General features: G+C 32.4%; 1 protein-coding gene and 1 pseudogene across 2 annotated transcripts; one reads left to right on the top strand and one right to left on the bottom strand.

The window, feature by feature from the left end:
- Nucleotides 1-15194: 15194 nt before the first annotated feature.
- LOC143592035 (uncharacterized) lies at nt 15195-16277 on the top strand (annotated as a pseudogene).
- A 2972-nt stretch (nt 16278-19249) lies between these two features.
- On the bottom strand, nt 19250-24423 carry LOC143592036 (cyclin-D1-1-like). 2 transcript variants are annotated; one of them, XM_077072057.1, is made up of 7 exons: nt 24026-24421; nt 22776-22865; nt 21002-21097; nt 20706-20907; nt 19985-20115; nt 19797-19883; nt 19250-19475 (listed from the first exon to the last, which is right to left on the bottom strand). In XM_077072057.1, the coding sequence occupies exons 1-7, from the start codon at nt 24266-24268 to the stop codon at nt 19440-19442; spliced, it is 885 nt and encodes a 294-aa protein (XP_076928172.1). In that variant the 5' UTR covers nt 24269-24421; the 3' UTR covers nt 19250-19439. The 2 variants fall into 2 exon arrangements, with proteins under 2 accessions (XP_076928172.1, XP_076928171.1); XM_077072056.1 differs by lacking the exon at nt 19250-19475 and having other exon boundaries at nt 19655-19883; nt 24026-24423.
- Between the last annotated feature and the right edge of the window lie 1147 nt (nt 24424-25570).

The raw sequence follows: 25570 nt of genomic DNA on the forward strand, positions 1-25570 counted from the left end.
AACGTTCTGAGTTCTCTAATCTCTTGTTTTCTCTTCTTCTATATTCATATTTGTTGTTATGGCTGCCTCACAATCATCGGTTGGTCAAGGTTCCACCGCCGGACCAAGTTTCGTTCGTATTGTACCTCATAATCGTAATCAAGAGATTTGGTGCAATTGGGATTTGGTTGAATTGAGTGACCATTCATTGAAGGCTCGGTGCAAGTTTTGTGGGATTTATTTAAACCCACTTTCGAATTCAAATTTGAAGAAACACATCGAAAGACCGTATTGCAGGGCGTTGAAACAGAACGTCGAGTCGCAACAAACGCAAATGGATAGTGAAGACGGAATATTTACATACCAAATTGATCGAGTTCAAGATCGTATGGCGAAGTTTGTGATTCAAGAAGCTTTGCCGTTTAGCCACTTCGACAACCCTCGCTTAACCGCCATGATTCGAGATACGCTTCAACCACAATACACTCACGTAAGTCGTCATACTCTTAAACGTTATTGTTTAAAATTGTGGAAGAAGGCCAAAGAGGTACTAATTGCATATTTTGAAAATATAAATACGGGAATAAACTTAACTAGTGATGTTTGGTCGGCTCCACATGGTCTACCCGAATCTTATCTTTGTGTCACCGCTCATTGGGTAGACCCGTCATCGTGGGAAATGATGAAACGCACCATTGCTTAAAGTAAATAAAATGAATTTTATGTTAATTGTTTTTTTTATTTAACATGTTATACAAATACGAATCGTATAACACCGCTCTTGATTATAATTCAGCATTTGACTTGCGTAAGCCAAAAGACTATAATACATAGCAAACTCAACAAATGTAACACGATACAGATTTAAGTTCACCATTACACGATACACGATACAGACTAATCAATTCAAACACGCTGACACTCATAGCATTAAGTTCAATATGTTGTTTACCATTGCTCTGTGGGTGAACAACAAAAGTAGCATGAGCCTCTTCAGAAATCAGAAGAACACAAATCATCACCTACACAAGCAGCGGAAACGAAAAACGAAAAAACAAATAATATTTTACACTGTAACCGGTTGGAACCGGTTACAGTGTAAGAACCGGTTTAGGAACCGGTCAGAACCGGTTCCACCGGTTCCGGGTCCGAGGGTTGGGTAACCGGTTCGGTTCCCTAACCGGTTCGACCATGGAACCGGTTTAAACAGTGATGTTGACTAATGGAACCGGTTCTGAACCGGTTCCGGTTCCTTTGACCAACCCGATTTGATCACCTATACTTACGACTAAAATTAATCACGCTAGTTATTATTAGTTTTCATACTTAAGAAATGAACAACAGTACGTGTTTGTATGTCAAACTAGCCCGATTCTATTTGTTCATTAAATGACCCGTTTCAACGCATTGATCTAAAACTGTGCCCATCGTTTCTACCTCTACGGCTCTACTTGAAATGAGGTTGTGTGTTTGTTTGATGAATTTTTAAAAAGATTGGTATTATAAAAAGATGAAAGATTGTTAATTCGGTTGGTATAGTGCACCAAAGTTGGTTAGGTAGCGCCATAGCAGGTCAAATAGTTGCGTATTGAAACATGTTGGATTAAGTTGACCCGAAACACTTAATGACTAATACATACTTATCGCATGAGCCTAGAAAAGAATATGATTAACGGTTCGGTTATGAACAAAATTGATCTTGGGCTCAGAGAAACTTAATAAACAGATACCCGCTTGATACGACCTTTGGGTAACTGGGTAAGTATTGGCAATCACTTGGCTGTCGGAGCGTTGCAAACAATCTTCATAAAATAGGCTTTGTTTACGGATAGTAATAAGACGGGTTATTTTTTGTAACTAGTCTCGTACCTAATTAATAAACCATACTCTTTTGAGGAGAGGTGCACAGTGAAACAGGTTTGGAGTCAATTGAAATCTAAGGGTTGGGATCGGTTTGTAAGATTTGAAGAGAAACCAACTAGATTTTTAACCGATTTGTGCACCTCTGCCTTCGAGTAACAGTTATTTGTTACATGTCACATTCATAGCTTACCCGTGTGTATCAAATATATTTGTTTGATGGTATTACGCGGTTAAAGCTTAAACGTTGGCACATCAAATATATTCGTTTACTATCCATAGTTGAAGGACCTAGTCACACAAAATGGGTCTAAATGACCAAATATCAAGTTTGGGCTTTATAAATCCATTTCTTCAGTGTTTTGGTGAGTTTAATAAATAATTTTAATGTATACCGGTTTCATATGATACTCGTTTTTCATGTTCTATACTCTAGTGACAACAAATCTCTGAATATTTTCGAAGAGAAACACAAGTAAAAAATCTTCATCGATGATGATCATGTGTTTCCTACATTGTAACAAGTTTAAAGGGATACCGTAATCTACCAAGACTTCACTCTTACAATCCCTAAGGTTCTATATTCGAAAAAAGTATACCCTCCGACTCTGTGTTATACATCACCGTTTTGACATCACACTTTCGAAAATCTTCACGTTATCTTTAACATATCTAAACACTTGGGTGGGTGGGGGGGGGGGGTGGGGTTAATAACCACTATTGTCACCGCGACATAGGATTTTACGCGATTAAAGAAGACAATGTTAGTCAAAATCCAAATTTGAAAATGTGGGTTACAAATTATAAAAGAAATATAGTCTAGTCTAGTGAGATATTAAAAAGAAATGAGACAAATAATGGTAGGAGACGCTCCCCTTCATTTTCAGCTTTATGGTGCACAAGCATTATGTTTGCATTTGCATTTGCATTTGCATTTGCATTTGCATAGATAGATAGCATTAGATAGCATCCAAAGCTCTACAATATCAATTGGAAACCCTACCATTACATTTCCACCTATAAAGCCATATAATTTTTGCCTTTATTTGTAAACTTTTGTTTACATATATATATATATATATATATATATATATATATATATATATATATATATATATATATATATATATATATGCATCACCATATAATATCAATAATATTATATGTATACACACATGTATATATATATACCTATATATATATCACGTTCGATGTAGAACCGATATCAAGTACAAAATCACGAGAAGCAAATAAACCCGTGTACACAGTGTATGGAGGATAATCACATTAAGTGAAATATGGGGTCGTTTTCGAGATTTAGGGTGCTCCATACAAGTATATTACTTCTAATTATGATAACAATAAACAAAAACAAAATTATTAAGAAATAGTAAAGAGTTGAGTGTAATGGGCTAAGTATTTAATTAATTAATTGTAAGCTAATTTGAGTAACTTCTAATTTCAGGCTCTAAATAACAGTCACACGCCATGTTATACAATACGCCGTGTCATCAAAAATAAACAAAACACACGCCATGTCACATGCCACTTCATCAAAAATTAACAAAGTTAACTATTTTCTGATCGGGACTGTTAGGCCTTATATAATGGGCGGCAAAAAAAGGGCTACAAGTGGCGAATTGGAGCGCGAACACCGCCCTATGGGCGATTTTTTGGGGCGAATTGTGTGTGTGAGTGGGGGGGGAGGTATTTCTCGCCTGTGTTGTGTGTGTGTATTATTATATATATGTATGTGTGAGACATATATATATATATATATATATATATGTATGTATGTATGTATGTATATGAGGCTACAACACCATTACATCTTAAAAATAAAACTCACCCTTTGCTGACTGGTCACCACATGATACAAAATGTCTCATTTTGTAGCCCATCCACTACACATGGTCTTAATGGTGATAAAATTGAAAGTTAAGACCGTCACTGGTCAAAGTATTCTTTAGTATTAGTTCTCCTATATATATATACCTCTCCCTATATATAATATAATATGTGTATATTCACTGTCAAGTATAGTAGTGCATATATGTATTATCAAATCAAACAAAGAAAATGTCCATAAATTGGAGGTCAAGTACAAATAGTATTCTCTTTTTGGCTCCTTTTTCTTTTTCTTGGTTTATATAGTCTCCCTTAAAAGAAATTAGAGATATGGTTGATAATGACGTCAATTACCCCATGGAATATTTTGGGTTTTGTGGTCTTAAATTCTTCCATGAGATATTGAGATGAATGAAAAAGTTTCCCAACATTTCAAAAATGAAGAAATAATATTATTATCATTTGTATAAAACCAGGCTTTCATTAGTACTCCTTAGACGTATATATGATTATACGCCGTTAGCTTGTCTTCAAGAAATACAAAATTCGACGTCTCATTCTGGTTGACAAAACCTAAAAAGGTTTATATATGAAAAGACTGACTGTGAAAGATACACATATGTATAAAACAGATTAAGAGTAATATCAGCTGTCTTGATAAATGAAAACAATACTAATACAAACATTATCATTTTAACTTTTGAGTTCTTTAGTTTGAAGGACATTAAACTTTTACTTGATGTTGTAAGTAGCATCCCAAAAGCAAAAAATATACATTCAAAAGATGAATTTATGGGGTAATATCTTTATCTTTATTGGTTAATAAATAAAGTTATGATAAAGAGATGCGTTGGTTGCTCCCTAGCTACAATTAATTTAGACCAAAACTCTACAAACATTTCATAGTGAGTGAGAAAACATAAAGCAAATTTGGCTTTAATAAGGCAACATCGGAATATTGGTACACACATACTTTGGATTCCTAACTTTAAAGAGGATTTGGGGTTATGAAATAAAGAGAATGTCAGATGACATGTTAGATAGACTAGGATTGGACCATCCACTAAATTTTCCATATGTCATGAAAAGTGCCCATGATTTCAAGGAATGCTAACCATACCAATATGTTTGTTGATATTACATCATTATGAATTTTGGGGTTGTTGGAACAACCATTCGAGTTATTAAGAGGGCTGACTGATTCAGATATTTCATTTAGCAAGTTTATAAATCTTTACCGATTCGGAGGATCCATGACTGATTCGAAGGTTTCCTTTTAGTGTGCCAAACACACTTTGATATTGACTGATTCAAATGTAGCCTTCTAATGGAATCATCAAGAGACTACTAAACAATCAATTAGTTTAATAGTATTAGCCGATTCAGATGTTTATAATGCATTTCTTAAAAAGTACCCATGTTTATATGTTTTGCATATATAGATCAATCAAAGTATCTCACAAAAACCCTGACTCATATATGTGAGAGAAGGTAATGTTATTATTGACTTAAACTCTTACTAGAATTATGAATTAGAAAATGATAACCTTCAAATGTTTTCCCTCTTATTAACACCTTAATAACGGAACATAACACAATTAAACGAACAAATTATATATAAGGGAAGCGATAAAAAAGTATACACGCATGTTATGGTCCTCAAGTTAGTTAGGATATGGGCTCTAGGGTGTACAATGGACGCTGGTCCTGTAAATGGTTGAATTTTATACCAATAGGGGTATCTAACAACGTTATTTCTTATAGATCACTATAAAGTTATCGTTATCAGAGTAGTTGAAATGAGTGAATAAGTTTATGAATTTTATCAATTAAAAAGCTATATATAGTAAAGTCCATTTTTCTTGTTTGTTCTATATGTCATTTTTGAATAGTGACACTCTTATTATTGATGCTAACATGCCCATCAAATTTTCTTGGACAAACCATTGATATGTTGCATATTATTATCTTCTAAATGAAAACTTAACATGTTACAACCGACGTACAACCACACACGTCATCTACAAAACATACAACCTAAAAGATTGTAAAAATGAAAGAATCTCCAACTCATGTGCACAATATAAATGCCCCGCAACCAAAGTTTCATCAAGACACTTAAAGTTCCATATATTGTCCTTTGATGCGATTCATAATAAATCTGACGATGGACAGTTTTGAACTCATAACGTAAGATGTATACGGTAAAAACTGGATGCGTTTTAACAAATACGAATAAAATAAAACCTAAAGAGGTGAAAAGGGTTATCAAATATGAATTAATGTAAATAATACATTAAACACAATTTTTAACGACAAAATAATGATTGAAATGATAAATTTTGTAGGAGAACCAAGAGTTACTAAAATATATAACAAAACATTCATAAGTAAAAGCTAGATTATAAAGTTAGATAAAACTATAAATCTAAACTGAAATATGTAGACAATTGAACTTGACACGCGATCCATTTTCCCAAATTCTATGTATCAACCATGACTTGATTATTCCGCTCTCTATCAACCGACTTGACTCTTTTAACAAGTGATCACCAGGTGAATCGACTCTTGTTTATCTCTCTGTCTGTATGCATACTTAAATCGTTAATACAGGTTTATATAAATAACTTCATGGTTATAAATGGCTTCATTGTTATGACCACAATAAATGTGGGGAATAGGGTTGTCATGCATAGTGTAGTTGAGGGGGGCAAATTGTTAATTTTTTAACCTTTAGAATTACAAACAAAATCATGAGAAATGGATACATGAAAGTGGGCATTTCAAGATTTCAAGAAATTTATCATGAAGATCAAATAATGGGGAGTCATGATAGAAACATAATAAGTTTTCCATATTGACAATTGGGTGCCTCATAATTTTAATGAGATGAGAGTAAGGTTGCATCAACATGGTCCCAAATATAGGTAATCAAAATCAAACTATGTTAGACTTCTAGATTTAGTTGTATTGACTTATACCGTTATACAAGTAAAATATTTTTGTCAAAATTTAAACTATTGTTAATTTACACAATTTGATATTGTTTTTTTTATCAAAATCAAAAAAAAATTATTACATTTAGGAGTATATATTTTTAAATATATAAAGATCATATGGTATTGAAGTTCATATACAAAGAGTTAAAAGTTACTTTTAAGTTAGGCAGATGTGACATCTACGTGAGTAATGTTTTCATGACAGTATGATATCGTTAATAAATTACATATATATCTATCTATATATATACATATGTGTGTGTGCGTGTGTAAATTAATATCTACTTTTAAACAACATATAAAACTTTTTCTTTTTTTAGTGACTTTACAATGTTAACATAATATGGAGCTTGAGATAGAAAAAGATTCAGTAAATCTGATTTTGGAAAGAAAAAGCTATGAAAACAATAAAGTATACAGTAAAAAATCTAGTCCAACAATCGACCTGGTTTGCCAGTTCAATCAATCGAGCCAAATGAAGGTTGTTCAAGAGTATCTAAGTGGAATGATTATGTGGGTAGTTCATGGTCCAACTGATTGTTCAATTTTGAAAACGTTGTCCGTGAAAGAGACTAGTTACGATGTTATGTGTAGTGAGATATGCTATGATATACCAAATAACTAATTTTAAATGGATGAAACATATATACCTTACCTTTTTTTTAGCTTGAATTCAAAATAATTTTTATTATCATTTCATGAATTGCTTGTTTAGTTTCTCTACTAATAATTAAGTAGATCAAAAGCATAATCTTGAGTATGGGTTATGCATTGCATGTTGTATTAGCTGCACAAACCACAAAGTTTGTAAACATTGTGAATATTTAATGTGCTTTAACATATGTATGTACAAGGGAATCCTAATATCATGGCACAAAATAATCAAATAAACACTTAATATGCATGTCTTATGCATGACTCACAATTACAATAAAAACATCTTTTGGCCTTCCAATTCTGTCTTTTTGTGTGTCACCTTTCTAACTAATTAACAAAAAATATTAGTAATAGAAAAATATACTATATCATTTGATAAATAAAAAGTTCTAAGTAATATATTCGTTAAAGAAGACATTGAGTTGTATTAATGCTTTTAACACATTGTTTACATATTATAAAATGTCAATAGTATACATATCTTGATTTACATGAGTTTAAAAATCCACGCTTGTAAATCGATACGTTGATGTATCGAGTTGGTCCAATACACGATGGTTTAACTATAGAAGTGCGAGAACCACCTAAACAGTTGTGGTTAAAAAAAAACTTAATAGTTATACCTATTGTTTTTTATGTTATTTTTATGATTTTTTGGTTTAAGTTAATTTTGTATTCAAGCTATAAATATGTATATGTGTGTATTTAGATACATACTATTTTATTTAATTTGATCATAATAATCCAAATGCATAAATTTATGGTCAAGCTTTTCAATGGGGTGGATATTGGAAAAGGGTGTTTGTGGGTGTGATTAGTGAGGTGGATTAATTAATTAAATATAGCTCTAAGTAGGGATATTACATCTAAACTACTTGGGAACAAAAAGCACCCATTAGTAGACCTTCAATGATAAACCCTTTAAAATAATTAAATATCTTAAGGCACAAGATTTTTTTGAACTAAAGGTCATGTTCTAAGTGTGAAACTATTGCCATTTGTATATTAATTAGGTTTATTAATTATTGTTAGTTGTTTGTTTGGAGCAATTAATAATTTAATCATGTGTTGTAACTTTATGTAAGATATTAAAATTACTAATATTAAAGTTTTTATGGTTTTACAAAGTCATGTATGTAACCAGAAGCCAGAAATATGCTTACCTGACAACGTTATAGTAAACCAAACCTATTAAATTGACGTCTTTTATAATTACATATTCAAATTTTAATAGTTTAAAAAGTTAATTATACGACAAAATTTATTGATTTTATTAATAATACTAATAATAGTTTTTCTTTTTAACAATAATTAAACTAGACAAATTCAAATAATGTTTAATTAGATTTTATTTGATTTAAATGACTAAAATCCCTCAATAATATGCATTCTTTGCATGGGTTAATCCTCATAACCTTTCACTATAACCTTTCACTAAGAGATAAGAGCGTCTACCAAGTGAGGTGAATAATAATTTAATTTCGATACATTTAAAAGCAATATTTTTTATAATCTACGCGTAATTCTAATAAGTCCTTAACTTTATTAAGTTTTATGTTATTCTTGATCACAAATAAAAAGTAATTTTAGTAGCTTAATTAATAAGTTCTCAAAGTAATCTTGAATGTTTGAAAAGGTTATTACTAGTGGTACCTCGATCAAAGTAGATCATGACCTAAACTTACCTTCTTTTTGGATCCAATTATTCGAGCTTTTACAATATTGTCAAAAGGTTTTAACCAACCATAGATTAGGACTCTACAACCATTACTTTAGAAATTAAGTATATTACTATAATTATGTGGCGATCACTTTATATTTTAAAGAGGCTTAGGATTATACGGCGATTACTTTGTATTTTAAAGAGGCTAAAAGTCAATGTTTATTTTAATAAAAAGAAGTGATCAACATGTTTATCGGATAATTACCACTATAAAGATATGTAATATCAAGTGATTCTTTTGACATATAGTGAAAGTAGTCAAGGACCCTGACGTTCAAAACTCAATTCTCCAGCTTTCAAAATAAATTTTTGACGGTTGTTACGACTTACGATCTACAACTCCTCCGTTAAGTTCAAACGTCATAAATGTAGCATCTGACATCCTATACCAACTAATTTTTCCGTATTGCTTACATGAAGCTCATTGTTTTGTTTTCTATTGCACGGGTTGATTTTTTCAGGAGATGCCCAATAATGCTTAACTATAAAGTTATCCTCTCATCTATGGTCATTTGCCAGTTGGCCACAAAATGCGTTAGGTGATGTATAAAGTTGGTCCTTCCTTGTGAGCCTAGTTTCTTTGTCGCCACATATGATGTGGAATTTTCAAAGAGTGTTACAAACACCCACCACTTATAGACTCATCATCCTCGATGAGTTTTTCTCGTTATCCCGATAAAAAATGTGAGTTTCGTCTAAAATGTTAAAAATGCTTCATGGTGAAGCATCGTAATAGATGATGTTCGCACCACCATCCTAAGCCACTCTAGAGTAGCTCAGATACCATTTGTAGCATCTGGGCTCTTAAGGCCTTAACTGAGCAATGTTGTCTACTTTGTTTACAATGGAGCTAACGAATATCTGTTGTTACCTAAGTGGAGACTTCTAAGGAGGTCACGCATTCTGGGATTACTCCCATCAAGTATGGCTAACTCTAGAGTTCTTAACTCGTCTACAATCAATGCGTACAAAACACGTCGATTATCACTTGATGTTAAACATTCTCTAAGTACAATGTTTCACTTGTCCACAAACAATGTGTTATTTACCTAGTGATATAGTTAGCACAAATGAAATTATTGGTATAACTATTATCTTTGAACAAGATTTGAAAGATGTCTTATTGGCTAAATGTTGGTGTTATTGTAAGCACAAATAAATAATATTCTCACCAAACTTATTGATTTTTTGTGGTCCTCGCCATTGTAAGTAGAATTTTCATAATAATAAGAACCACAAATGAAGAGATATGATCTCCTACTTTTTTAAGTCTCAATCCATTTTACTATTTTATACCATTAATGAGAATTGATATATTTAGTACGGTAATTGTTGAAAATCATGCTCAAAAACACGAACATAATTTTATTTTATTCTTTGTCTTGTTACATAAATAATGTATTTCTGCATCATGATAATAAAATATTTAAAAACAACTTGATTTTTATAGATTATAACTACAAATAAATAACATTTCTATAAAACCATAAAAAGAAATTAAGTGGAAACTTTAAGGAATTCAGATTGAGTTTAAAAAAATACTGCTTAAATGTTTTAAGAGAAATAGACTAAATGTGAAAAACTGATAATACACATTAATTAAAAATATAAATATAGTAATAGAGGGATGATTATCATAGTTAACTCTTAAAATATTATCATGACCACATTTCCAACTAAATGATAATTTGATTAAATCCATGATTTTCCCAAATTAACTCCACGTTTTTAGGAATGTTTGTCTCATGATTTACAATTTTTATCATATATGCTTGTAGTATTGTTTATATTAGGGGTGAGCAACTTAACCGCCATAACCATTTAACCGAACCATAACCGACATAACCGAACCGATTTTAACAAATAACCGACATAACCGATGGGTCGGTTTAGTGAATTTTCAAAAACCACCAATTATGGGTCGGTTTTGGTTAAAGATAATTCTAAACCCGCCATAACCGAACCAACCCATTTATTTAACCAACAATATGTTCGAGGCTAACTTCCACCGAACATATGATCGGAATACACCATTTTGATGGTTGTTCACGTTTGTTATTGAGTTAACTTGGAATTTCATTGTTGGATTATATGTTGTCGTTCTTTTAAATATATGGTATTAGTATTATGGATTATATATTTTGTTATACTATGTAATGTCATTTTTTTGTAATATTTGGTGCCAAACTTTTAGCCGTAGATACATTGTTTTGGCTATGGTTAACCGACCCAAACCGACTCGTTATAACATTCAAAACCGATTAACCAAAACCGCCATAATGGATCGGTTATGGTTATGTGTTTGACTCAAAACCGCCCCAAACCGACCATACACACCCTTGGGTAAAGTTAAAATACAAAGGACAATAAAAATGAGAAGGGTGAGAAGGAATCTAATCCATTGATCTTAGATTTGAATGGCTGAGATTAATTTAATAAATAAAAATTGATGAAAAGGGCATGAAGGTAATAACCCACATTTGTTGACTTTCTCTTTCCACATGCAAGACACATGTCAATTCCCCCATCATTTTAAAATTTCCATAACTTTTTCATCCGACATTATTTAAAATAAAAAATTCACCATAATAATAAGCATTTTTTTATCTTTAATAAGAGTATCATATTGTTATATAAAAATAAAAAAAATTAATGGGTTTTTTTAATTGTGTTTTTTATTGTTCATTGTGTCATTGTGTAATATGTTGTTTCCATTGTGTTTTACGTTTCAAGTCATTGTGTTATATATATTCACCATTGTGTCTTACGTTTTAGGCCATTGTGTTATACGTATTCACCATTGTGTCTTACGTTTTAGGTCATTGTGTTATACGTATTCACCATTGTGTTACGTTTCAAGTTATTGTGTAACATGTGTTAATCATTGTGTTTTATGTATTAGATAATTTGTTGTTATTTTATCATTATTTTTACATATAATTATTACACAACGTTGTTATTAGTGTTTAAAAAACATAATGATGAGTTGAAAGACACAATGACGGAAAAAGGACACAATGATAAGCGAAAAGACACAATGGTGTGCGAAAAGACACAATGACGAAAAAAGACACAATGATAAGCGAAAAGACACAATGACGAAAAAAAGACACAATGATAAGAGAAAAGACACAATAGTGTGCGAAAAGACACAATGATAAGCGAAAAGACACAATGACGGAAAAAGACACAATGATAAGCGAAAAGACACAATGGTGTGCGAAAAGACACAATGACGAAAAAAGACACAATGATAAGCGAAAAGACACAATAGTGTACGAAAAGACACAATGGTATGCGAAAAGACACAATGACGAAAAAAGACACAATGGTGTACGAAAAGACACAATGACGAAAAAAGACACCATGATAAGCGAAAAGACACAATGACGAAAAAATACACAATGGTGTGCGAAAAGACACAATGAGGAAAAAAGACACCATGATAAGCGAAAAGACACAATGGTGTGCGAAAAGACACAATGACGTAATTTTTGTTCTAAAATTTATATAACAAAATCATACTCATATTAAAGATAAAAAAACGATTGTTATTATGATGAATTTATTTTTTTAAAAAAATATCATACGAAAAAGTTATAGACGTTCTAAAATGATGGGGGTATTAACATGTATCATGCATGTGGAGAGAGAAAATATGTACAATTACCTCTATACTCTTTTCCTTTTGGTCCACACTTGACACATGTCAATTTTTTATGGCTTCTCACACTTCTCATTTTTGTTACCCTTTGTAGAATAACTTGACCCACACACCCCTAGTTTATATATATATATATATATATATATACTCTCATAATATATCAAATATCTTTATTCTACAAAAATAATAAAAAACACAAATTGATAATTATTTTTTTACAAATCAAGCTTCTACTGGTTTTCTGCCTTCAATTTTCTTCAAAGTAATTTGTAGAGCGTAAGCTGCGTTTTAGCTTATCACATTAGTTAGCATTGTATTAGTGAGGTCGTATGAGTATTCTATCACATTCTCATAGTTAAAAATATATATTTATTTTTTTATAATTTATATTTCTACACTAATTGAGTTTGACATTTTATTTTGACTTTTCCTTCATTATGGTCCACCAAAACAGCTGTGAGCTGTGTAACTTTGAAATATCAATTGGCACAAGGGTATTCTGTAGCTTCATGGACTTTAAAAATGGCAACAAATGCTGCATGAGGTAAATATACAAAAGTTATTTTTACTTCAAAAGGTATATATAATCTCGTGGTGGCTATTAAAAAATTGTATGTGGGATCCTTGGTGTGGTTGATTCATATTACTTAGTCACTTCCAATTCAATGTTTTAACGACCATAGTTGCCTACTATTCGATTCAATTCGATTCGATTCAATTCTATGTATTTATAACCGGACTATCAGCGGTCTGGTCCAGTGTTAAACCAGTCTTAGAAACAGAAAACATTAATACTGGGAATACATTAGAAATAAGTAAAATATATATAGTCATTGAATCCTAAATGTAAATAAACCGGTAAATACATTTAAAAGTAAAAAATAAATAAATAAGTTGTTAAAAACTTGGTTAATCAGCTCATCTGGTCGGCGACATAACTAGCCGACTCAAATGAAGATGATTTAAAGGCACGCGGCTGAACGAATTCTATAAACGGTTGCTTTCCTGTCCGATTCAAAGAATAATGCTATAATGTTAAAAGTTAAAACTAGAGTAAAATGTGGTTTGTCTAAATTTTTGGTTTTGTTCTGTAGTTTCAAATTTGCAGTTTTCGTTCTTATGGTTTCATTTCAATTGCAATTAAACCCCACCCCACTGCCCGTTAAGTCTAGTCATTAAACTCATCAGTGTGTCCCTCACGTGAAGGGTAATTTTGTCTTTTTTCTCCCCAAATAAACCCCAACCGTAATCCGCAAGCCTCCTCACGTGAGTCGCTGGTGTGTATTTGTGGAAAAAAGGACAAAACTGTCCTTCACGTGAGGAGCACGTTAATGGGTCTAAAGACTAGACTTAACAGGGTTAGTGGTGTGGGGTTTCATCGCAAGTGAAATGAAACCACATGGACGAAAATCGCCTATTTGAAACCATTAGACTAAAACCGCATATTTGAGCAAGCCACATGAAGGAAAACCGCAGTTCACTCTTAAAACTATATACAACTTTTCAATGGTGGGGTTTTCTCGTCTAGCGGAACCAATGGCGTTAAAAAGAACCTCTTTGCCAAAAGTTCGATCCTTGACTATGACGTTTCTTTAGGAAATTGTGTAATTTAGGAGTAGTGTAGTTTGTCGTTAAAAAAACATAAATAAATAAATAAATAAAAAGGAGTCTCTTTCTATTAAGTTCTCGGATATTCTAGATTTTTATTTATTTATTTATTTATTTATTTATTTATTCAATATATTAGGCATTTTATAGAAAAGTGTAAACTGGACCATCTGAATATAGTCGACACATTACATTCTTGACCCAACCAAGAAATCATAATTTCGTCACCTACTGTAAATACAATATAAACATATATAATTTTATATATACATTGGTGATAACTTACCCTACTCTAATTGGTTTATGGCCACAAATATCAATTTAAACCGAATACAAAATAGGAAGATATAAAAATGTATAATGTATAATACAAATATATACAATAGCATGTTAGCTTTTAGGGCGGACGGGGCGGTGCGTGGTGGCCTCCCCGTCACGCGTGATGAGAAAACCCACACCACCGCCGCTCCCATGGTCACGCGCAAAATGGTATTTTGCGTGATGGTCATCACGCTTGGTGGGGTGTGATTTCCAAGAAGAAATGTAGCCGTTGGGTGGGGATCTAGCCGTTGGAGGGGGGTTTAAAAAAAACAATATAAAACCAAAACAAAAACATAAACCAAATCCAAATCAAAACCAAATCCAACTCAAAAACACTCTCAAACTTCCCCTTCATTCACAACAAAAAAATATGGAATTTCTGAAACACTCGATGCCCTTAGACACCGATAGCTCTTCGTCTTCGGACGATGACATTCTTGAATGGTTCCCGTTGCTATACAAAGAACTTGAAGGCCCGAGCCGTCCAAAGAAAAAGGTGGTGGAGCGTGATCATATACATGGCCACGACGTGCTAATGAACGACTATTTTGGGGAGGAGCCGAAGTACAACGACGAGACGTTTTGAGAACGCTTTCGTTTGCCGAAATCTTTATTCTTAAAGATTGTAGCCGACGTCGAAGCAAACGAAGAATGGTTTCAAGAATCTTACGACGCGAGAGGCAAACGAAGTTTTACGCCGCTTCAAAAATGCACATCCGCTATTCGTCAACTAGCGACAGGTAACCCACCCGACCAATTCGATGAATACTTACAAATGTCTGAGAGAACTTCACGTGAATGTCTACAATTCTTTTGTAACGCGATTATAAAGTTGTATGCCAAAGAGTTTCTACGAAAACCAACAAGACACGACATTACACGTCTTTACGCCGCACACAAGGCTAGATGGCATTTTCCAGGGATGCTCAGTAGTATCGATTGTACACATATCGAATGGAGGAATTGTCCACGGGAGTTGCGAGGGGCGTATGTTAGGAGTGATATCAAACGACCGACCATCTCACTAGAAGCGGTTGCGTCAAATGATTTATGGATTTGGCATTCTTATTTTGGTGTTCCCGGCTCAAACAACGACATCACTGTTCTGTACACATCACCGTTGTTTCAAAACGTAACAGATGGCACCGCACCTTTCTGTCCGTACTTTGTCAACGAGAGATATTACAGACGTGGCTACTATCTTGTCGACGGTATCTACCCGCAATGGTCTGTTTTTGTGAAAGCCTTTTCGTTTCCTATCGAGACCATTGAAAAGGCGTTCAAGAAGTTGCAAGAATCGGCAAGAAAAGATGTCGAGAGAGCTTTCGGTGTTTTAAAGGGTATATGGTGCATACTCAGTCGACCAGTTCGTGCAATGAAAAAACCCACGATCTCTAGCTACGTGTATGCATGCATCATATTACACAATATGTTAATAAAAGAAGATGGAAATGCAATTTCTCCAGATTGGGTACCGGATCCTCCGACTCATGTTCCCGTTCCCGATGATGTCCAATTAGACTTGCGGGATGAAGATATTCATTATCGGTTGAGATGGGATCTTGTTGCGCATATAGGTTCTTTAGGTTTGGAATTTCCGGATTCAGACGAGAAGTAGACGTTCGTTGTAACTTTTATTTTTTATTTCTAAATTTTAAGTTGAATTATGTTCTATTAAACTATTGTTTTTATTTTTAAGTTCTAATAAATATTGTTATAATTTTTAAAGCTACAAAAAAAAAATTCCATCACACACCATCACACCACACCACCACCCCTAGTAAAAAACCATCACATGTGATGGAATTTGGGTTGGTGATGTGGCATAATATAATTGGGTGGGGTGTATGACGAGTGATCACACCACATCCACCACCCTACATGTTCAATGTGACATCAACTGTAATATGATTTCATGTAAACTACATTGGAAACATATCTAATCATATATTATATATTTATATTCATAGGTTGGTTTTGATTATATAGGCACCGGGTGAGATATTTTGTTACATGTTTCTTTTTGTATGGCAAATAAAAAAAAATAAAAAATTAAGCAAGTCTCACAGGGGAGATAGCATAACTTGAATTTAAAAGACGAAAATATAAATCGAGCAGAGGCGGAACTACATTAGAAGAATGGGTAGCCATGCCCATTAAAAAAAGTGTTATTTATATGCAAAAATCTCGATTGTGCTTCAAAAAGTTTTGGTTAAGTCTCTATGAAAAGAAATCTTACGTCCACCACCGAGAGATTGAGCATTTTTTATTATCAATATGCTTAATGATTTATCGGTCTACACTATAATCGTGTAGGTACGTTGCGATTGAGTTGTGAAATATGATCACCACTTATGATGATTGAAGGCGAGTCACAATACGTGTCATGTGAATAGGAGTTTACGGATTTCGTTTCGATAGATATAATTAGGATACAATTTTGTTCTGAACAACCAATTATTTGATAATAAAAACTTCTTTGTGGGTTGATTGTGTAACTAGATACATCAACATAACTACATAAATGATTTTGTATCAGTTTTCATTTTCTTGCGTATTTTTGTTTAGACTAGGTGTAGTGGAACAACGCCATTGTAACATCACCTTGCAAGGACGCTAAACACCATTATACATGGATGAAGATGTGGCACGAAGTGCCCAAGCGCCATGCTGATGACGGGCGTGAGGCTCATTTGCTTAGTGATTTAATTGTGTCACCCACTCATAAACATCCACATCACCCATTCTTTTTCTTGTTTTTTTATTTAATTTGCTTTAGTTCAATATATATATTATATTTTTTTAAATCTCAGTATAAAATATCACCATTACATATGTAAGGCAAACTGACAACAAGTTGCGCCACCAACCCTTTTTAAGCTATAAAATTAAGTATCTTAAAAACTACATTGATAGAAAAGTTAGTAAAAACATCTATGTCTACTGAGAGTGACGTGACATTAACATTTTAGTTAAACCATTACAAATAGTCTTATGATAATGTTGTATGTGTGTATGTGTTTGAATATGATTTATTATTATTATTATTATTATTATTATGATGATGATGATGGCCGTCACGAGAGGGCGGTGGAGATGGTGGCTAAGAGAAATAAGGGCCATCTATAAGTCATATTCAACATAAACACCCAAACTCATGGGACCCAACTAAACTCAAATCATAGCATACAAGCATAATACACTAAGTCCCACATTCATTAAGTAATTTAGATATTGATTAAAAAATCATTTCTTATCTTGATTACCCAATTAACTTATTCTTCAACTTAAACACCTTGACAATCATTTTTTGTCAAGAAACATACTTAAATTTAATAAAATAGATTATAGAATAGTAATTTGTACAATTCATTACATAAGCATAATATGTTGAGCTAATAAATTACTAGTTGCTTTAAACTCGTTCGTTACTGTTTGTGTCATATTAAAAACTTGTGGGTTATTTGTGTAACTTAATGAAACTTGGGGGTTACCGAATTACAAAGAATTACAAAAGTCATATTTGTGGGCTAAATATGTAACTAACCGAAGCTTGTGGGATAGATTATGTAATTAGTTTGCATGTGTTTGAATATCAGTGACACGTATTGAACATATCGAATATCAATGAGAAAATAACTCCATAGTTAAGCGTGTTTGATCAAGAGTACTTACAAGACCGATGACCTTCCGGAAAGTCACCGATCAGACAAAGAAAAACACTGTCTAGAGTTCCTCGATATGAAACAAACAATATCGATTAGCATCGTTAGTTGGATGTGATATGATTAAAGGTTTTAGTATGGTCCATTACACATTATGATACACATAGAAGCATGAAATTCCACACCATAAAGTATGTTTGAGGTTTAAAACAAATAAGAAACCTACAAATAACTTTCTTGTCAATCACGTGAGAGAGAATAGAGGGAATAAGAACATGCTGAAATTATATAATTAATTTCATGAATATTCGACATGACAAATACAAACATGTTCAATGGAACAAATTTTTTTAATAATAATAATAATAATAATAATAATAAAAGAAAAAGGCCCCAAAGACCTTTGGTTTGGTTAGGCCAAATTCAGACCATTAGAAAGTGACATTGATTTTCACTCTTACAAAAATAATTATAATAAAATAATTAAAGAGAATTTACAAACACACGTGTCACCGTCACACACGTGAAAATCATTTATCAAGAACTAAAACGAAACAAATCAAGGTCCCGGGTTATGTAATGTTAATTAAACAAGAGACCGGGACTAATCAAGCATTTTGGTAAGATGCGCCCTTACATTTCCCGCCAAAAAAACACACACATGCACACGTGTGAAAACACACTTACAAATCTAATAAGCATGTATCCTTCTCTCAAACCAATCTCAAAATCCAAATCTCTCTTTTTTTCCATAACATAAAAAAAAATCAAATCTAATTTTCTAAAAAAAGATTAAAAAAAGAGTAGCCGCCCGTCGTTGATCGTTTCATCCCCGTTTCACCCTCGTCCTTTGTTGTTTCGGTCTTATATGCACTCGCAAGTCGCAACCAATAATATAACTTTATCTGATCCGTCCCATTAATATTTTTATATTATTATGTATATAATAATATTATGTAAAGTGGGCCCCACATACGCTCCACCCCTCAATCTTGATGCATTCAACAATGAATACCACCTTTGAATTCAACACAACTTCCCACTTCACTTTAACTTTCTTTCACACACCAACGATTGGCTTCTTCTCCACTTTGTACTAAATAAACAAATTTTGATCACACCAAAATACTATGTACCAAACTCCCTTTGCCCTAGGGAACAAGGCAAAAGTCATAATTATGAATCATGACATTTTGCATTTTTGTATTAAAAATAAATTAATAAAATCACTCTTAGTTAATGTTTTCATTTTTTTTTAATTTTTTTTTTGGGAATTTATTGATTCCTTTGGAAAAAATATAAGAAGGAATCTAGGTTTATTTATATTATATATATATATTATTTTATTTGTTTTTTTGTCTCGTTTAATTAGAGCTTGATCTTTTGTCATCGTCTGTCCACGAGTAGTTATTCAACTTCCTTTTCTTATAAGGTGATGACGAAGACGACGAGTCACCCGACTCGGTACTCACCCGAGCCGTCATGACTCGAACGTGCACCGGTAATATCTTTGAAGGGCTCACTCCTTGAACCAATCTATAACATTTTGTGATCTTCTCCTGAAAGACAAGTTATTTTTTTTAATTAATATTTTAATATTATATCAATGTACAAGTTTTAATGCATAATGTACAAGTGATTAAAGCGGAATGTGACATACTTTGTTGAGACCATCACACCATGATTCAGCATGATCAGCATTGATGAGTGAGAAGTTAGAAAGATCACTTGCTGCACACAGTATGGTTGCAGCAGCAATACATGATGGCCAATACTCAAGTAAACTTGCTTCTGCAATGGTCAAACTTTTTGGTCAACTTTTTTGGCATTTGGAATCACATGCATGGATAATATATATTATTAATAAACTAATAATAATAATTTTATTATTATCAAAAGACTAAAGGGTCTAAAATCATAAAATAAGTGGTTGATTTATTATTATCAAACATGCAAACACATACATGCATGCGGATAATTAAATATTAGCATAGTTTTTTCATAAAAGAAAATATCTTAATAGTTATTTTTAATTTTTTAAGTTAAATAATAAGTAAATGTTACTATACTACTAGAAACACGCACAATGCAGTGACCGATGATAATTACAACTCGATAATAGTTTTTTTTAAAGTTTATCAGTTCTCTCGTGATATATTTATGTGTGTTAATTATGATATATACAAATTCCGTGGAATAAATTTATTTATTTATTTAATTTTTTTTGTAATCCTTGTAATTTTAGTGTAATTTGTAATTATATTAACAATATATGACAACTGTGTTATTGATTGTATTTTGCTTAATATTTAAATATTAAAATTTTCACTAATTGTCCGTGTATTACACGGGTCACAAACTAGTATATTATAATTACATACCTTGAATATTTGATAGGATAATTTGGGTAGCCCTTGAGATAAGGAAACCCGTATACGTCCCAGACGGGTCGATTTTGTGTGAAAAGAACCTGATAAAGCTAAACGGTGTAACGGATCTTAGTCTCCAATCCAGAACACTGAGCACAAGAAACTCCATTCGTCGTATTGTTTTCGGCTCAAAAATATATTTTGCACCTTCAACCTATGTTAATGATCAAAAGATTAATTTAAATATATGAAATATTAAATATTAATGAAATAAATTAAAAATAAATTAAAAAGTGAAGAATGTTTACTTGAAGATCAAGGATGGAAGGAATAAGTGTTTCCTCCAATTTAGCAGCTAAAGACAAGCAAGCAACAGATAAGAGTTGCAAAGGCCACCCATTTGCCTGTTAATTATTAATAAAAAAAAGATTAGAAAACACAAAAACAAAAAGTAATTGCAAAAATAATTAAATATAATGTTATTAATAATAGATGATGATTATATAAATATAATTAGTGTTTTCCGTGGGACTAGTAGAGACAAATGGGCACATCAAAATGCCACCTTTTGAAAGAATATTGGATCTCCTTTTTATCTTTTGATTTTACTTTAAAATAAAAAAAAGTGTATAATCGTTTATAAACGCGTTTAATAATACACTAATTTTAAATAGAGAAAATGATAAATAAATAGGTCGTATAGGTTTATTATACGTTGTGCTGTTAAGATATAGTGATATACAAAAAGAAAGACAATTATGTTCTACCTGTCATATTTACCAGCTTTATAAAATTTGTAGTTATTGTTTTAAATGTGATAAATATGACAGTTACGTAAAACATTATTGTCTTGCTTTCAGTATGTCACGTCACTGGTATAGTTTTCTATTTAAAAGTAATTTACATAAAGTAACATGTCATATATTAATTGCTTTTAAGGGATATAAATTTACACACATGTGATACAGGTGGACAAATAGACAGCAAAGCAGTTGAGCCCTGTATCACCATGAACATATGATTATTGCATGATAAAGAAGTTTACACTAATTAACACACACGCACTTAAATACATCATCTAATATCTAAAAATAATTGGTTGGTAAATAATGATAAAATGTAAAAAGTTGTTAAAAACATGAAATCATATGGGACCTAGTACTTTGTTTAGATCATGCAAAGACACCTACAAGATGGAAATAAAAGGACAAATACAAGTAAGTGTATTTCCTTATTGGTTCAATGTGAAAGGAGCTAATAAATGAACAACATGTTACGTCCATTCTTGTTTAATAAGGTATTATTAGAAATGTTATTTTTTTAAAAGAAATTAATTAGAAAAAGTAAAATCCAGAAATTTCTTTCAAAGTGATGAAATTTTGTTCCAAGTACAATAAAGAAAGAAACAAAAAGAGGGCAAAAAATGTGATGGTCCCACTTAATTATCAACTAGTTCTCACTTCATATGAATCTCTTCTGGAAAGTAATGGTTGTAAACAATTTTCTTATTTGTAACATTATTATATAGTGCAATTAAATCATGTATAATTAAAATTGTGTGATAGTAATCTAGCATGGCAATACCAAATGTGGTATATTTTCTCTGAAATAACAGGTTAAACACGATACGATAATACATAATTAATTATAATGCTAGACATGAATACAACAATACAATTAATCGTGTCATTGTTTTCAAACACGAATATGCGACACGATAAATATCACATATGTAATGAAAAAAAGTTGCAAAAAAAGTTATTTCTAACTAATACACATTTTATTTTTAAAAAAGGTTATGGCGTTATATTTAGAAAAAAAATTACAAACATGTGGACCCATTTCGAAACCTGTTAAGCTCAAACGGTCAAACCCAAACTTGTTTAACTTCGTGTCATGTTAACATGTTCGTGTAGTCAATCGTCTAATGCTAAAATTCAATTATTATTTAAGCACATAAATAGAGGGTTTAATTGTATAAAAAAATCATTTTCATCATAAATCCAAACCACTTTTAGTGGAAATAAAATAAAATTTTAGAAAAATGTTTTTAGAATATTTGACGGAGACAACGGAATATACCACCGGAAAGCCACGGCAATAGATGAAACGATCCAGGTAGTTGACGGAGAGGTACGCCGTCAACGGCTGAAAACCGTAAAACCGTTGCACCTGTTAAATCACCGAAAACAACAAAACTCGTATCAATATTTCACCGATTCAACCGACTATTAATAATCAATAATCAGACGTGTTTTACAAATATTAAATCCAGCTCAACACGAGTTTTAAATGCTAATAACAACAGGTGCGCACCTATTGTTATTATCATCTAAAACTCGTGTTGAATTACAGTGAGCACCGACTGCTCAAAAAGTTAGTTAGACATATTCTAGCTTGTTATTATCATCTAAAACTCGTGTTGAGCTGGAATATGTCTAAATTAACTCAACTTTTCGAGCAATCGCTGCACACTGATTCAAAAATATGTTTAGCACGAGTTTTAAATGATAATTAACTTCTCGAGCACCAGCAAAGTTTTCGTGTTTACAAAGAAATCGAATCCGGTAACTGAAAAATTTTCAAACTCAACGACTTAAGACCGCATATTAACAAACATCTTTAGAAAATAATAATTTTAATATTATTATCATTATTAAAATTATTATTATTAAAATTATAATAATATTCTCCGTTTAACCGGAACGAACCACTATCGTTTTACAGATTTTAGAGCGCAGCTTTAGAAAAGAGTATAATATTATTAAAATTATTATTATTATTAAAATGATAATTATATTGTTCACTTTGACCATAAGTTGGTTGTGGCTCAATGGTAGAGTATTCACTTTACAAGTGAGAGGTAGGAGGATCAAACCTCACTACCACCAACTTATATGGGAGATATGAGGGATGACTCTGGCTTGCCAGGGTTCGAGTCCTGATCTCACCTGGTTTTATAATAAAATACAACTCACTGTCGTGCCGTTTGGCGGGCGTGGGTGTCGGGTTTTATCCGGTGAATCCCTCAACAGGTGGACCGCTAGGGTCTCCGTCCGTCTGGACTAGTGGCTGGCTCGGGTTACCTTTAGCCAATGAGGGCCGCGTACGAGGTACCCGACGTTACTTAGTTGCCGTTCAAAAAAAAATATTGTTCAATTTGACCGGGACGAATCACCATCTTCTCACGGAAAACAATACCAACAACCAGTGCGCACGCACTTTTAAAGTTACAGGTTTCGATTTCCAAAAAAACCAAAACCAATAACTGAATATCATTTTCAATACAGTTCAGTTCAACCAAGATCAGATGGAGATTAATAATAAACTACCTTAAGGATCCAGGCAACCGATTCTTCTCTAGCGGAAGCATCTAACACCTGAGACTGAAACCTCTCAACGTAATCGATTCCAGGAACGAACTTCCGTTCCTGCTGAACAAATTCCGCAATCGAGTCATCGAAATCGGCCGAATAATCGAACTCGTAGTTGCAGTCCGCCTGGTCGTCGCCGGATAATATGCCGGAGTCCTCGCCACAGAGTAAGTCGGAGAAACAGTCAGATAATAAAGACATGGTGGTGGTGGTGTTGAGATGATGATGATTGATATTGTTTGATGGTGTTCATAGTGTTGGTATCAACATGTTTGATAGCAGTGAAGAAATGAAGTGATAGGTGTGTGTGTGTTGTGTATAAATATATATATGAAGATGTATACGTGTCTGTGTGTATTAACTATTAAGCTACTAGTGTTCTGCAACGTATTTTGTAAAGGGATTATTATTATTATTATTATTATTATTATTATTATTATTATTATAACTGTTTATAACAGAACTATATGATGGCATGTTTTTTTTAAGGGCCAATTCCTAAAATAGTCCAATATAAGAGAGAAATTTTCAAAATAGTTCAAAAGTTGTTAAAATTCTCAAAATAGTTTATAGAAACCTATCTGCAACGTGATTTTGGTATTCACGACATGAGATTTGATTAACCACTCACAGTTTGACACGTGTAAAGCTAACGGGAAAGTTTCAACGAAATTTGTCTTCGCCGAGAGTTTTCAACCCAAAATCATTTTCTCATAAACTCATCTCCTCTGACGCATTTCAGGTGAATTTCGACTTTTTTTGCATAAAAAGATGAGTTGTCAGAAAAGATGGAGTTTGTTATAAATTTTTTAAATTTGATGGTTTTAGATGAAAATTATTTTTTTTGCATAAAAAGAATAGTTGTCTATAAAACATTTTTGAAAACCATATCAACCACACACCGCCATCATCAACCACCACCAACCACCACCATCATCCACCACCACCACCCATCACATTTTTAACACTTGCCAAATTTTTAAAACTTTTATGAAAATCATCTGAGAAGATTAAATTCATTGGGAAATTGTCGTTTTCTTTAATCTTTTTTAAAAACCATCTAACAAGACTAATTCTATAGGAAAAGTATCGTTTTGTTTGTAACTTTTTTGAAATTTCTCGTAGGAGACGAAATTTACCTGAAATGCGTCGGAGGAGGTGAATTTCTGAGAAAATGATTTTGGGTTGAAAACTCTCGGTGAAGACAGATTTCGTTGAAACTTTCACGTTACCTTTACACGTGTCAAACTGTGAGTGGTTAATCAAATCTCACGTCACGAATACCAAAGTCACGTTGCAGATAAGTTTCCATGGACTATTTTGTGAATTTTAACAACTTTTGGACTATTTAAAAAATCTCTCTTGTATTGGACTATTTTGGGAATTGGTCCCTTTTTTAACACTATTTAATTGAATTAATGAAATACTTATACTTAAAAAATGAGAGTTTTTTTAGTATTGATTTATACATTCTTTTTGTCGAGCTGAGGGTCTTACTGTAAA

The sequence above is a fragment of the Bidens hawaiensis genome, unplaced genomic scaffold (genome assembly GCF_021521415.1).
Source record: "Bidens hawaiensis isolate Kalapana, Puna unplaced genomic scaffold, B.hawaiensis_p1.1 tig00040320_1, whole genome shotgun sequence".
Taxonomy (NCBI): domain Eukaryota; kingdom Viridiplantae; phylum Streptophyta; class Magnoliopsida; order Asterales; family Asteraceae; genus Bidens; species Bidens hawaiensis.

Excerpts from the sequence above, each read along its gene's own strand:
- LOC143592036 (XM_077072056.1), bottom strand. The coding sequence starts at position 24,268 with ATGTCTTTATTATCTGACTGTTTCTCCGACTTACTCTGTGGCGAGGAC. Across the intron at positions 22,866-24,025 it reads CGGTTGCCTGGATCCTTAAG|GTGCAACGGTTTTACGGTTT; the intron begins GTAGTTTATTAT and ends GTGATTTAACAG. Across the intron at positions 20,116-20,705 it reads TATCCTATCAAATATTCAAG|AAGCAAGTTTACTTGAGTAT; the intron begins GTATGTAATTAT and ends TGACCATTGCAG.